Source organism: Bombina bombina, chromosome 12 (assembly GCF_027579735.1).
Source record: "Bombina bombina isolate aBomBom1 chromosome 12, aBomBom1.pri, whole genome shotgun sequence".
In the NCBI taxonomy this organism is placed as follows: domain Eukaryota; kingdom Metazoa; phylum Chordata; class Amphibia; order Anura; family Bombinatoridae; genus Bombina; species Bombina bombina.
The window spans coordinates 120,898,627-120,914,325 of NC_069510.1; the positions used below are offsets into that span (position 1 = coordinate 120,898,627).

Consider the following 15,699-nt stretch of genomic DNA (forward strand, 5'->3'; position numbering starts at 1 on the left):
ATACTGCTCTCTAACCCTTCCCCTCTGCAATAATGGGCGCCATCTTGGGTACTGGCAGCTGTCTGCCAGTACCCAGTTTTGTAACAAAATGTGCCTTTTTTTTTTTTTAATTCCCTTTTCTGTAGTGTAGCTTTCCCCCCCCACCGAGACCAACCCCCAACCCCTTCCAGGACCCTTAGATTGCATTTTAGTGGGGGTTTTTTCAACTTTTTAACTTTTTTTTTTCTGTAGTGTAGCGGTTCCCACCCGCTCCCGCCCCGTGCACGCGCCCGCCCACCACCCCCGTGCGCGCCCCCGTAGCTCCCGCCCCCCGATCCCGCCCCCCTCCACTCCACATAGCGCACCGATGGCCGCCACCCGCCTCCCACGTAAGCTCCCACCCACCAACGATACCGGCCATCGATGTCCGGTGCAGAGAGGGCCACAGAGTGGCTCTCTCTGCATCGGATGGCCAAGGGGGGTTATTGCAGGATGCCTCCATATCGAGGCATCACTGCAATAACCGGAAAGCAGCTGGAAGCGAGCAGGATCGCTTCCAGCTGCTTTCCAGACCAAGGACGTACGCCACACGTCCTCGGTCATTAACTGACTTTTTTTTGAGGACGTGTGGCGTACGTCCTTGGTCGTTAAGGGGTTAATGGACACATGGTGCCAACTTACTATCAGTAGAAACTTCAACTGTGAATTAAACAACCATTAAATATAGTAAAAAAACTGTATAATCTGAACATGGTTAATAAAAACGCAATGCAATAGCACAGAATTTTAGATGAGCTATAGATTCTTTTTCTGAAAATTTCAAAATTGAATTATTTTCTGCCATCAGCCAAACACAGACTCATTTACATAAACACTGTGATATCTTGCACATTCTCAGTAGTAGCTGGTGTCTCAGCAAGTGTGCATATAACTGTATCATGTGACAACCATCAGCCAATCACAGACTCATATATACAGTATGTATATGTTTGGTTTAGCACACCTTACAAAAAGTTTATATAAACATCTTTGGGAGTGCTGCCAATATGACCAAGTAGTTACACAAAACAGGGGGAGTTGGCGCACATCCATTTGCAAATAAACAACATTTTTAAATGCTGCAAAAAATTGCCTGCAAAACCATATTTTCTTTTAAATAAAATTGGGATCTTAGTCACACAATGTGGCCATATTCTGCTTAGCCAGTCACCAACTTACAAGGTGTCCCAATATTGATTGATCCTAACACTACACTTCTTTGCCTTTATGGGCTGAATCATTTCTGCTTTTTCTCTTAATAATAGAATGAGACTCCCTAGCTTTATATATACACAACGCCAACTTGTAAGTTGGTGACTGGCTAAGCAGAATATGGCCTTATTGTGTGACTAAGATCCCAATTTTATTTAAAAGAAAATATGGTTTTGCAGGCAATTTGTTGCAGCATTTAAAAATATGTAGTTTATTTGCAAATGGATGTGCGCCAATACCCCGTTTCATATATACGCATACACTGCGATATCTTGCGTGTGCATATAAGTGTGTATATAACTGTATCATGTGACAGTCTAATCACAAACTCATAGGTTTACACTGTGATCTCTTGCACATGCTCAGTAGTAGCTGGTACCTCAGTAAGTGTGTATATAACTGTATCATGTGACAACCATCAGCTAATCACAAACTCATATACGTATACACTGTGACCTCTTGTACATGCTCAGTAGTAACTGGTGCCTCAGTAAGTGTGTATATAACTGTATCATGTGACAACCATCAGCTAATCACAGACTCATATACGTATACACTGTGATCTCTTGTACATGCTCAGCAGTAGCTAGTGCCTCAGTAAGTGTGCATATAACTATATCATGTGACAGCCATCAGCTAATCACAGACTCATATACGTATACACTGTGACCTCTTGTACATGCTCAGTAGTAGCTAGTGCCTCAGTAAGTGTGTATATAACTGTATCATGTGACAACCATCAGCTAATCACAGACTCATATACGTATACACTGTGACCTCTTGTACATGCTCAGTAGTACCTGGTGCCTCAGTAAGTGTGTATATAACTGCATCATGTGACAACCATCAGCTAATCACAAACTCATATACGTATACACTGTGACCTCTTGTACATGCTCAGTAGTAACTGGTGCCTCAGTAAGTGTGTATATAACTGTATCATGTGACAACCATCAGCTAATCACAGACTCATATACGTATACACTGTGACCTCTTGTACATGCTCAGTAGTAACTGGTGCCTCAGTAAGTGTGTATATAACTGTATCATGTGACAACCATCAGCTAATCACAGACTCATATACGTATACACTGTGACCTCTTGTACATGCTCAGTAGTAACTGGTGCCTCAGTAAGTGTGTATATAACTGTATCATGTGACAACCATCAGCTAATCACAGACTCATATACGTGTGACCTCTTGTACATGCAGAAAGAAGGTAGAATTCAGCACTACAACCCAATAGGAGAAACCCACCTGGAGCTACTTCCTGGCTCCCAAAACATAAAAAAGGTACGGAGGGTCTCCAATAATGCCAAAAATTATTTTATTCCAAAACTCTGTTCAAAAGAGAACGACATTTCGAGGCAAAAGCACACATGATTAAGGAGCTTGTGCCTCGAAACGTGGTGCTCTTTTTATCCTGTTATGAACAGAGTTTTGGAATAAAATAATTTTGGGCATTATTGGAGACCCTCCGTACCTTTTTTACATCTCTTGCACATGCTCAGTAGTAGCTGGTGCCTCAGTAAGTGTGTATATAACTATGAAGTGACAGCCATCTGCCAATCACAGACTCATATACACATACACTGATCTCTTGCACATGCTCAGTTGTAGCTGGTGCCTCAGTAAGTGTGCATATGACTGTATCATGCGACAGCCATCAGTCAATCACAGACTCATATACGCATACACTGTGAGCTCTTGCACATGCTCAGTAGTAGCTGTTGCCTCAGTACAGTGACAGAGACTCATATACGTATACACTAATATCTTGCACATGCTTGGTAGCAGCTGGTGCCTCAGAAAGTGTGCATATAAAAAGGCTGTGCAGAGTTTGATAAATAAAGCAATATAAAAAACAAGCAACTTGCAGGTGAAAGCGTATTTATTTACCCGCTTGTACATCTAAAAAGACAATGACAAGGTTACCTGCCGTATGAACAGGCGATGACAGAGCCCGTAGAGTTCCATGTGATGCCGGTGACCTGCAGCTGTCGCTCGAATGCTTCAGGGAAGTGAAGGCTGTGCAAGCAGGATACCTACATGAGCAGTACAAAACCAAATGAAAACAAGCTCACTGAAAGCTGCAAAGCCCCCAAATACTGTCTGAGCCACGTGTCTATCTCCCAACAATAAGCACACGTGAGTAGTCACTGAAAACTAACCTTACTCAACTGAGCATCTCTAAAGATCTAATTCTGCTAGACAGAAAAGACCAGACCACTCAAACCCCTATGGGACATGAGACACTAGACATAAATGAATGTGCATGTTATAACCTTCTCTTATGTCCTCTGCTGAGAACAGTTAGGGGCAGATCTAAATGGCTTTCTAGAGTAAACAATGGTTGTGTAAAATACAGCAGTGTCAGAATTACATTTGAGAAATAAATAATGAAAGACTATTGTGATAGTTTTTTTACTGCACACAATTAAAACTATGTAGTGTCCCTTTAAATTAAATGTAACCATTAACCATTTAGACCAGGGATGGTAGCTCAGTAATTTAAATGTATAGCTACACACAAATAATAATAGGTTTCCTATCCAGTGGCACAGGCCCTGATTTAGGTAAAGTTACAGGGAACCCGCTCTCGGATGTTCTTCACTGTATAGAGAGCTCTTTTAAGTTGTGGCCACTTTGTTTACATCACGAGAAATCCCCAAAAATACACATCTTTAGTTTTGCTTTTACCTGGGGCCAAAAAAACTATGGCACAGATTCTTAGTTTTACATTAGCAAAGGGCCATACATGGCCATCCCTGATGTATCCCATTATTGCTAAGCTAAAATAAACAGAGCGCTTCAAGTAACGTAAATAAATATTTTTTTTGCCATGTAACAACTTATTTGTCTTTTTTTTTTTTTATCATAAAACAAAAATGTATGCTTACCTGATAACTGTAATGCTCGTGGGATATTTCCCTATCAGCCCAAACTTGGCCAGTAGTCTTCTTATCCCGGCGTCAAGTGGAAGGATAAGGAAATATCCCAGAACTAGAGAATAAAGTAAATGAGGTAACAGTGCTCACAGTAGAGGAATAATCCTTCTCGGCACAACAGGGAATAACAGGAGAGTAGTCAGGCAACAATCAGACAATCCACAGTAACAGCAGTTCAGGGGTTAATCAGAAGAGTGGTCAGAGGCAAGCAGAGTTTAGCAGCAGAAAGCAATCCGGCAGTTCAGAGGTTAATCAGAAGAGTGGTCAAAGGCAAGCAGAGTTCAGCAGCAGTAAGGCAATCCGGCAGTTTAGGGGTTAAACAACAGAGAGTGGTCAGACAGGCAGAGTTCAGTAACAATTAAGCAATCCAGTAATTCAGGGGTTAAACAGGCAGAGTTCAATAACGATAAAGCAATCCAGCAATTCAATCACAATAAGCACCCAGGAGCACGCACAGTAACACCTATACTTTGGCAAGGTATACGAAGTGAGGTGAGACTTACATAGGTGCAGATTCGCGCCAGCAGACCGGTGAGCGGGATCTGAGGAAGGAGACGGCATGCGGCGATGACATAATCGCCGCAACCATGGCAACGGCCATGGGAAGGAAACACTGAGCCACAGCTGAGACAGAGCGGCGTGACACAGCCCCCTTCTTAAAGGGTACCTCAGGGACCCAAACCTGGCTTGAAGGGAAAAGTAGCATGAAACCTGGAGACCAAAGATGGAGCATGAACATCACAGGCTGGAATCCAGGACCGATCCGCCACAGAGTAACCATTCCAGTGCACTAGGTATCGTAGTTGCCTGTGCCTGAATCTGGAGTCCAGGATTTTAGTGACCTCATATTCACCATGGATTAAAAGCGGAGGAGCAGGAGGTCTGAGTCGAGTGTATCTGTTCATGATGTAAGGCTTGAGCAGTGATGTGTGTTAGACCGGGTGTATGCGCAGAGTTCTGGGCAAAGGCACTTTGTAGGCAACAGGAGATAGTCTTTTGAGGACCTTGTAAGGACCGATATACATAGGTCCTAACTTATGACAGGGTTGACGTACATAAACATGTCGGGTAGTAACCCAGACACGTTCACCCACTGAAAACATGAACAGTAGCTCGATGATGATCTTGTATCTGGAGACAGCTGAACGTAACTGAGAGCGAATACGTTGTCAATGGGTAGTGAGGTCAGTAAAGTGATGTTCTGCAGCAGGAACTCCTGTAGACTGTGTGGAAAGAGGGAAAAGACAAGGATGATAACCAGCTGCGGCCTAGAAAGGAGAGCATCGTAGAGAAGAATGTCAATGGGTGTTCGTAGCCAGTTCAGCTAGGGGTAACAACCCAGACCAATTAGTATGCTGGGAATTGACATATGTTCTCAGATAAGCTTCAAGATCCCGATTGGTTCTCTCCATCTGCCCGTTAGTCTGGGGGTGATAACCAGAGGATAAGAAACCGTGGTTCCAAGCAATTTGCAAAAGCTCCTCCAAAAGGTAGAAATAAATTGAGGTCCTCTGTCAGAGACAATATTTACGGGTATACCATGGAGCCATACCAGGTAAAGGTACAAAATGAGCAAGTTTGGAAAATCGATCCACCACAACCCATTTGACTGTATGATGGTCAGAAGGATGGAGATCTACAACAAAATCCATGGCTATGTGTGTCCATGGTTGTTTAGGTATGGACAATGGTTGAAATAGGCCATGAGGTAGGGAATGGGAATCTTATTAACAACTTATTGTCAGCACAAGTCTGACAAGCCTTGACATAGTCCTGAGAGTCCAACTTCATGGTAGGCTACCACACGTGTTGGGAAAGGAGTTTAAAGGTTCTTGTAAAACCAGGATGACCTGAGAGCTTGCTATTGAGCCCAGGATAGCACAGGAGAACAAAGATTTGGAGGAATATAAAGGATCTTAGGAGCCATAGGGGCTTCAGAAGGTTTTCTTGACTGAGCTTGTTGCAGTCTTTGAAGAAGAAAGGTGTTGAGCTGAGCAACCACACAGGAGGGAAGTATGATGTGTTTAATAGGAGTTTCAGAAGCGTCATTAGACTGAGGAAACTGACGGGAAAGCGCATCAGCCTTTTTATTCTTTGTCCCAGGAAGGTAAGAGACTATAAAGTTGAAACAGGAAAAGAATAAGGCCCACCTGGTCTGTCGAGGATTGAGTTGATGAGCAGTCTCTAAGTACGTCAGGTTCTTGTGATCCGTGAGAATCTGAATGGGGTTAGTAGTACCCTCTAGCCAGTGACGCCATTCAGTAAGGGCCATCTTGATGGCTAGGAGTTCACGATTTCCCACGTTGTAATTCCTTTTTGCAGGAGAAAACTGCTTAGAGAACAAGGCCCCAGGATGCAACTTGGAGGTTGAAGGGTCTCTTTGGGTTAGGACTGCACCAGCTCCAATTTCAGAAGCATCAACTTCTAAGGTGAACTGTAAATCAGGATAACGTAGCACAGGAGCAGTACAAAAGGCCATCTTCAGATGAGAGAAGGCATCCACAGCTACTGGGGGCCAATTTTTACAGTCTCTGTTCTGTTTAGTCAGCTCAGTGAGAGGAGCAACAATCTTGGAGAAATTCTTTATAAACTTGCAATAATAGTTGGAAAACCCAAATAATCTCTGATATCCTTCAATGTGGTGGGCTGAGCCCATTCCAGAACTGCTATTAGCTTAGTGGGATCCATGGCGAAACCTTCTTTAGAGATGACATAACCAAGGAATTGAATTCGGACTTTATCGAATTCACATTTCTCCAATTTGGCTACCAGAGAATTGTCTCTGAGACGAAGAAGCACCTGTCTCACATGCTCATGATGCTCTTCCAGGGTGGCGAAGAATATGAGGATTTCATCCAAATAGATGATGACGGTACAATTAAAGAGGTCACGGAAGACATCATTGACGAATGCTTGAAAGACAGCAAAGGCATTGTACAGCCCAAAAGGCATTACGAGGCACTCATGTCCCGGGAAGATGCGAATGAGATTGTACGCCTCACGAAGATCTAATTTTTTTAAAGTAGCTCGCCTTTTGGAGTGAATCATATAATTCAGTGATCAAGGGAATAGGATAACGATTCTTGATCGTTATGTTGTTTAGGGCTATGTATTCGATACCGGGACTCATACCACCATCCTTCTTCTTACCAACAAAAAAGAACCCAGCCCGGCAGGAGAGGAGGAAGGGCAAATTAAGCCTTTAGCTAAATTCTCTTGGATATATTCTTCCATGGCCTTGGTTTCAGCTTTGGACAGTGGATGAGTCCTTCCTTTAGGAAGTGGGGCTCCAGGAAAGAGGTCAATTTTGCAGTCATAAGGGCGGTGAGGTGGAAGCACATCAGCTGCTTTCTTTTCCAAGACATCCGTAAAGTCTGCATATATTGAGGGAAGGTTAGAAGGGGTCAGAAGGCTGGCTATAGGAATGTGTTGTAGTAGAGTAGCCATAGCCAAGCAGGTGTGAAAACAGGATTTACACCAGGAGGCCAACTGTCCTTCGGTCCAGTCGAATTAAAGATTGTGTTTACGTAGCCAAGGAAGACCAAGGATAACTGGTTGTGCTGGAGAATGGATGACATCAAACTGCAACTGTTCAGAATGTAGGACCCCGACAGTCATGGTTAGGGGTGCTGATTGGAAATGGATTAAACCTGATCCAAGGGGAGTGCCATCCAGAGTGGTTATTTTTAGACATTGTTTTTTTTCTGGAAAAGAGGCAACCCTGCGTGAATCATAAAACGGTGATCTAGGAAATTTCCAGCTGCCCCTGAATCAATAAAGGCCTGAGCGTGGACAAAATTCAGGAGAACGTTGAGGGTAATAGGTACCAAGATCCGAGAAGAGTGAGGGGAATTAGTAGTGGCCATGCTTAGAGGTACCCCACTCTTATCTGAGGATTTAAGAGAAGAGAGATTCATAGGTTCCTCCTCAGAGGTAACTAGAGGTGCTGGAAGGGTAGAGGGCAGTCTATTGGCTGGACAGGTAAAAGGACAAGAGGGAAGGATTCTGCGAGTTCTCTCTCTCTCAGCTTGTCTTTCCTGAAAGCAAGAATCCAGAATGATGTAGAGTGCTATACAATCATCCAGGGAAGAGGGAACATCACGATAAGTGAGCTCATCCTTGATGTGTTCATGCAGGCCTCTCAGGAAGGCCGCCTTGAGAGCACTGCTATACCAACTGGTCTCAAGTGCTAAGGTGCGAAACTCGATGGCATACTGTGCCACAGATCTATTGTTCTGACGGAGATCCAAGAGAGAGTACTCTGCAGCAGAAGTGCGACCAGAAGTCCCAAAATGCAGAGGATAATGCAGAAATGAAGGTATCAGCATTGTTCAGGAGTTGAGCAATCTGTTCCAAGAGGGGAGAGACCCAGTCTAGGGCCTTGTCTTTCAACAAAGAAATGATAAAGGTAACCTTTGACTAATGAGACTGGAAGGTATGAGGGTCATTGCGGAAATGCAGTCTGCACTGGTTGAGAAAACCCCTGCAGTCGGTAGTGCAATCAAACTTGTCAGGCAACGGTATCCGGGGTATGTTACCAGAAGCAGGGGAGGAGGTTGCGGTACTAGCAGCAAGGACAGGCTGTGTGGCAATAGGCGCAGCATTCTTCTCTGCAACAAGTGAGGAGAGCATAGTAGTAATAGTCTGCAATTTGGAATCCAGGCTTTGCAGGTGTGAGGCATGGGTTCCCAGCTACCTCATTTGGGTCCATGGCCCAAGTATAATGTGATGCTCGTGTGATCTTTCCCTATCAGACCAAACTTGGCCAGTAGTCTTCTTATCCTGGCGTCAAGTGGAAGGATAAGAAAATATCCCAGAACAACAGAATAACGTAAATGAGGTAACAGTACTCACAGTAGAGGGACAGTCCTTCTTGGCACAACAGGGAATAACTGGAGAGTAGTCAGGCAAGCAGAGTTCGGCAACAATGAGACAATCCACAGTAACAGCAGTTCAGGGGTTAATCAGAAGAGTGATCAGAGGCAAGCAGAGTTCAGCAACAGTAAGGCATTCCGGCAGTTCAGGGGTTAATCAGAAGAGTGGTCAGAGGCAAGCAGCAGAAGGCAATCCAGCAGTTCAGGGGTTAATCAGAAGACTGGTCAGAGACAAGCAGAGTTCAGCAGCAGTAAGGCAATCCGGCAGTTCAGGGGTTAAACAACAGAGAGTGGTCAGACAGGCAGAGTTCAGTAACAATTAGGCGTTACAGCAATCCAGGGGTTAAACAGGCAGAGTTCAATAACGATAAAGCAATCCAATAACAATAAGCACCCAGGAGCACGCACAGTAACACCTATACTTGGGCAAGGTATAGGAAATTAGGTGAGACTTACATAGGTGCAGATGCACGCCAGCAGACCGGTGAGCAGCATCAGAGGAAGGAGACAGCGTGGGACGATGACATCATTGCCACAAAAACCGCCGCAACAATGGTAACGGCCATGGGAAGGAAACGCAGAGCCACCCCTGAGACAGAGAGGCGTGACAATAACTTAATTTCTTTCATGGTGGTCAGAGTCCACGAGCCATTACATGTGGGATTAAACTTTAGTCCACTAGGAGGAGGCAAAAAATACCCAACATACATAAAGCTTTTAATCTTACCCAATTACCTTTATTCCCCAGTCTAACAAAAGTCAAGAAAACAAATTACCAGATAATTTCATTTCCTTCTGTATAAGGAGAGTCCAAGGCATCATTCCTTACTGTTGGGAAATACTGAACCTGGCCACCAGGAGAAGGCAAAGACAAGTAAATGTTCCTTCGAAGAAGGAGGATTAGGACACAAGGAAGGGACCACAATCTCGATTGATGTTGCAGTCTGACACGACCGTAGGAAGAAACCCTAACTCAGTACGTAGGACAGCCTTATCGGAATGGAACACCAGATAAGGAGGCTCACATTGCAATCTCAGAAACTCATAATCATAATCGCATAAGCAATAGCCAGTAGAAAAAGAACCTTCCAGGACAACAACTTAATGTCAATTTTATGCATAGGCTCAAACGGAGGCCGCTGCAAAACCTTAAGAACAAGATTCAGACTCCAAGGAGGAGCCTTAGATCTGAACACAGGTCTGATCCTAATCAGAGCCTTAGCAAAAGACACATCTGTACATATGGAAGCTCTGAGAGCCTCTTGTGCAGTAAAACAGACAGGGCCGAAATCTGTCCCCTCAGGGAACTGGCAGAAAGTCCCTTCTCCAGTCCATTCTGGAGAAACGATAGGATCCTGGCAACCTTAACTTTATGCCAGGGGAATCCCCGCTCTTCACTCCAGAATAAATAGGTTCTCCACACCTTATGATAGATGTATGAATGTATGTATGTATGTATGTATGTATGTATTGGGTACTTGTAAATTGCGGCTAATCACCCGTAAGGGTCTCAAGGCGCTGCTCATTTATCGACCTTGGAAGGATGAAAGGCTGAATGGACCTCTCCGGGGATTGAAACTGCAACCCTTGGGTTGCTAAAGAGCTCAGCCACAGTGCCTTAGCATGCTGAGCTATCTGTCCGGCTTTGCGACAAGTAACCGGTTTACAAGCTTGAATGAGAGTGTCAATAACTCTCTCAGAAAAACCTCTCTTGGGTAGGACTAAGCATTCAATCTCCACGCAGTCAGCCTCAGAGAATCTAGATTTTGATGAACAAAAATACCTTGTTCCAGCAGATCCCTGCGACAAGGTAACTTCCATGGAGGAGAAGATGACATCCCCACCAGATCCGCGAACCACGTCCTTCGCTGCCACGATGAAGCAATCAGTATCACTGATGCCTGCTCCTGCTTGATGCGGGCCACTACACGAGGAAGGAGCGGTAACGGCGGGAAAAGGTAAATTAGATTGAACCTCCAATGCATCTATTAGCTCCGCCTGAGGATCCCTGCACCTCAACCCATATCTAGGTAGCTTGGTATTGAGATGAAACACCATGAGATCTATCTCCGGCGTCCCCCACCTGTAGCATATCTCTGCAAACACCTCGGGATGGAGAGACCATTCCCCCGGATGAAAGGATTGTCTGCTGAGAAAATCCGCTTCCCAGTTGTCCACACCCAGAATGTGGATTGCTGACAGCGAACAGCTGTGGGCCTCCGCCCACTCTAGAATCCAAGAAACTTCCCTCATTGCTAGGGAGCTTCTCGTCCCCCCTTGATGGTTGATGTAAGCCACCGAGGTTATATTGTCTGATTGGAATCTGATAAACCGGGACGAACCCAGAAGGAATCAAGCCTTCAGAGCATTGAAGATTGCCCGAAGTTCCAGAATGGTGATCAGGAGGGAGCGTTCCTCCTGAGACCACAGGCTGTGTGCCTTCTTGGCACCCCAAACAGCTCCCCATCCTGATAGACTCGCGTCCGTAGTAACAATCTCCCAGGATGGTATTAGAAAGGATATCCCTCTGGACAGATGATCTGGATAGCACCACCAAGAGAGCGATTCTATCAACCTGTTGTCCAGAGAAATCTGTTGAGACAGATCCGAATAATCGCTGTTCCACTGCCTCAGCATACACAGATGCAACGGTCTGAGATGGAAGCTGCCAAAGGGAATGATGTCCATGCTGGACACCATGAGACCAATTACTTCCATACACTGAGCCACAGATGGACTTAAGAAGGTCTGGAGGGCAAGACATGCTGAAGCTAGTTTGCAATGTCTCTGATCTGTTAGAAATATCCTCATGGATATGGAGTCCATCACAGTACCCAGGAATTCTACCCTGGTGCTTAGAATAAGAGAACTCTTTTCTAAGTTTATATTCCATCCATGAGATCGAAGAAGAGAGAGAGAAGAGATACCGAATGGTCCTCCGCCAGACGAAAAGATGGAGCTTGTACCAGAATATCGTCCAAGTAGGGAGCTACTGATATACCCCGGGTTCTGGCAACGGTTAGAAGAGTCCCTAGAACTATCGTGAAAATCCTTGGGGCAGTAGCTAGACCAAATGGAAGTGCAATGAACTGGAAGTGCTAGTCCTGGAAAATCTTAGGAACTGGAAGTGATCCTTCTGGATTGGATTGGAATGTGAAGTTATGCATCCTTCAGATCTATAGTGGTCATGAACTGTCCATCCTGAACTAAGGGAAGGATGGACCTTATTGTCTCCATCTTGAATGAGGGGACATTTAGAAATTTGTTTAAGCACTTTAGGTCCACAATGGGGCGGAAAGTTCCCTCCTTCTTTGGGACCACAAACAGGTTTGAATAGTATACCTCTTTCTGCGATAGGAACTGGGACAATAACCCCTAAAGAGGTCAGATCCCGCACGCACCTCAGAAATGCTTACCTTTTTTCTGGTTTGGAAGACAGGCTTAAGAGGAGAAATCTGCCCTTGGGTGGATGAGCTTTGAAACCTATCTTGGATCCCTGAGCTATGACCTCCAGGACCCATGGATCCTGCACGTCCCTGAACCAAGCATCTGAAAACAGCAACAGTCTTCCTCCTACACAATCCAGCGCCGGATCGGGGCTCCCTCCAGAAAGAGGATCAGGCGTGCTACGGGAAGCTGCATGTGATGAGGGATGCACCTCACGGGATGGCGAGTCCTCAGAGGTGGACGGCTCAGTGGTACTAAAGGAGTTAACCTTCTTATACCTAATAACTTTGTCAAGGCATGTGGAACATAGTTGAGAGGGCAGGCATACCAAGGCCTCCTCACAATATAAACATGTATTACCATTTGGAATAGAGGGAGAACCCTCAAGAATATCAGAATCCTCCATAGCTTAAGCTAATGACAGTAGGACACAGAAAAAAAACAATCTTTTTATTTCTCACAAAAACAGCACCTTTATACTCCCAATGGCTGGGGTACTCCCCACCTCCTAGACCCTGACAATACAGAGAAAAAGCATCTTCTCCGACCACACTTCTTCCAGCCACATAACAAACAGCCTATGAGCCCAATAAAATCTCTCACATAATGCAGTATAAAATCAAAGCAACACATTTGATTAAGCCCCACTGTTCAATAATCCCCCTCAGGAGATATTAACCCATGATTCAATTAAGATAAAAGGAGCCACACTGAGATCCTGTCTTCTAGCGTTTCCAACATATGTAAACATTGAAACTATCTTACCAGAATCCATGCTGTGGAACAGAAACACAGCCTCTCAAGTGTGACAGTCTTGTAGCATCGCTTCTGACATGGACTTGAGTGAAGAAAACAAGCAGGCAGTGAAACTTGTCAACACCGATTGCTTAAGGAGCTGTTAGCAGGTAGTCTGGATGGGTTGGCCGAAAGACTCTCCCTGCATCTCCAGACTCTAACTTTCGTCAATGCTCTCACTGAGAGGCTGACAAGACTACTTAAAACTCCAATCCCATATCGAAGGGCAGATACCCTCCCTGAGGAACTACTCCGAAATCTTCTGACACTTCTCTGCCATCCTCCAGTGATGAAAGGCAAAGAATGACTGGGGGAAGTGGGAGAGGTATTTATTGGCTGGGGTGTCTTTGCCTCCCCCTGGTGGCCAGGTTCAGTATTTCCCAACAGTAAGGAATGATGCCGTGAACTCTCCTTATATTAAGAAGAAAAAGAACAACAGAAAAGGACAGGGAGGGGTAAATGAGGTACAAACTAGAAAGAAATGAATCAGGTAAGCATAAATTTTGTTTTCTTTTATAAAGGTGGTGAGAGTCCACAAGCCATCACAAGTTCTATCTAATACCCATGTTGTAAGTTCACGAGATCACCACAAAAAAAGGTGGGATATGAAGTTAAGGCAGGCACACTACGTACCGGACACTGTTGTCTGGAGTACGTTCCTGCCAAATGCTTCCCCTAAAGAGGCAAAGACATTAAAATGATAGAATTTAGTAAAGGTGTGCAGAGTGGACCAAGTATCTGCCTTGCAAATCTGTTCTATTTAAGCATCATTCCTGAAAGCACAAGAAGCAGAAACTAATCTAGCTTAAAGAGTGGCTATCTGCTTGGGTGGAGTCTTCACTGCAACAAAGTAAGCCCTTATAAAAGGTTTAGCCAAGAAGCTGAAGAAATTGCAATACCCTTCTGATCCTCACAAGGCCCAGAAAAGTGAATGGATAGGAAGAAGATTGACCAAAATCCTTAGTGGCCTCTAACTTCAGATTCCACACCAAGTCCAAATAATGAAAAACATGTTCTTTTGAAGTTTTTGGAGATGGACATAATGAAGGGACAACAATTTCTTGACTACCACCTTAGGTAAAAACCCATAAGAAGTTTGAAAAAACTGCCTTATCTTGATGAAAGATAACATAAGATAAGATAAAAAGGTTCACCAGACAAAAAGGAAATTTATGTTTACCTGATAAATTTGTTTCTTTTACGATACGACGAGTCCACGGATTTCATCCTTACTTATGGGATATCGCCTCCTGGTCAGCAGGAGGAGGCAAAGAGCACCACAGCAGAGCTGTATATATAGCTCCTCCCTTCCCTCCCACTCCAGTCATTAGACTGAAGTTAGGAAGAGAAAGGAAAAGCCAAGGTGCAGAGGTGACTGAAGTTTAACAAAAATAAAGACCTGTCTTAGAAAAAAACAGGGTGGGCCGTGGACTCGTCGTATCGTAAAAGAAACAAATTTATCAGGTAAGCATAAATTTCCTTTTCTTTTACAAGATACGATGAGTCCACGGATTTCATCCTTACTTATGGGATACAATACCAAAGCTATAGGATACGGATGAAAGGGAGGGACAAGACAGGAACATAAACGGAAGGCACCACTGCTTGAAGAACCTTTTTCCCAAAAACAGCCTCAGACAAGCAAAAGTATCAAATTTGGAAAAAGTGTGAAGAGACGACCAAGTTGCAGCCTTGCAAATCTGTTCAACAGAAGCATAATTTTGAAATGCCCATGAGGAAGCCACAGCCCTAGTGGAATGAGCCGTAATTCGTTCAGGAGGCTGCTGTCCAGCAGTCTCATATGCAAAACGGATGATACTCTTCAGCCAAAAAGAAAGAGAAGTAGCCGTAGCTTTCCGACCCCTACGTTTCCCAGAAAATACAACAAATAATGAAGATGATTGGCGAAATTCCTTAGTTGCCTGCAAGTAAAACTTCAGGGCACGGACTACGTCCAAATTATGTAAGAGACGCTCCTTCTTAGAAGGATTAGGACACAATGAAGGAACAATAATTTCCTGATTAATATTTTTGTTGGAAACAACCTTAGGAAGAAAACCAGGTTTGGTACGTAACACTACCTTATCGGAATGAAAAATAAGGTAAGGAGAATCACATTGTAATGCCGAAAGCTCAGAAACTCTGCGAGCAGAAGAAATAGCAACCAAAAATAAAACTTTCCAAGATAACAACTTAATATCTATGGAATTCATAGGTTCAAACGGAACCCCTTGAAGAACATTAAGAACTAAATTCAAACTCCAAAGAGGAGCAATTGGTCTAAACACAGGCCTGATTCTAGTCAGAGACTGACAAAAAGATTGAACATCCGGAACGTCTGCCAGACGTTTGTGTAACAAAATAGATAGAGCAGAAATCTGTCCCTTTAAGGAACTTGCTGACA

The 15,699-nt window shown here is 44.2% G+C and overlaps 1 protein-coding gene across 2 annotated transcripts in view; it reads right to left on the reverse strand.

Annotated features, from left to right (window-relative positions):
• The window catches only part of DYNC2I2 (dynein 2 intermediate chain 2), a 108,809-nt gene that overhangs the window by 51,819 nt on the left and 41,291 nt on the right, over nucleotides 1–15,699 (reverse strand). Inside the window, exons 2-3 of one of the 2 annotated variants that reach the window (XM_053696108.1) lie at nucleotides 9,510–9,642; nucleotides 3,167–3,276 (exon numbers count right to left, since the gene is read on the reverse strand). In XM_053696108.1, coding sequence (XP_053552083.1) covers nucleotides 3,167–3,276; nucleotides 9,510–9,642 — 243 coding nt within the window. The remainder of the gene's footprint in view (nucleotides 1–3,166; nucleotides 3,277–9,509; nucleotides 9,643–15,699) is intronic. The other variant, XM_053696107.1, reaches the window with a different exon arrangement.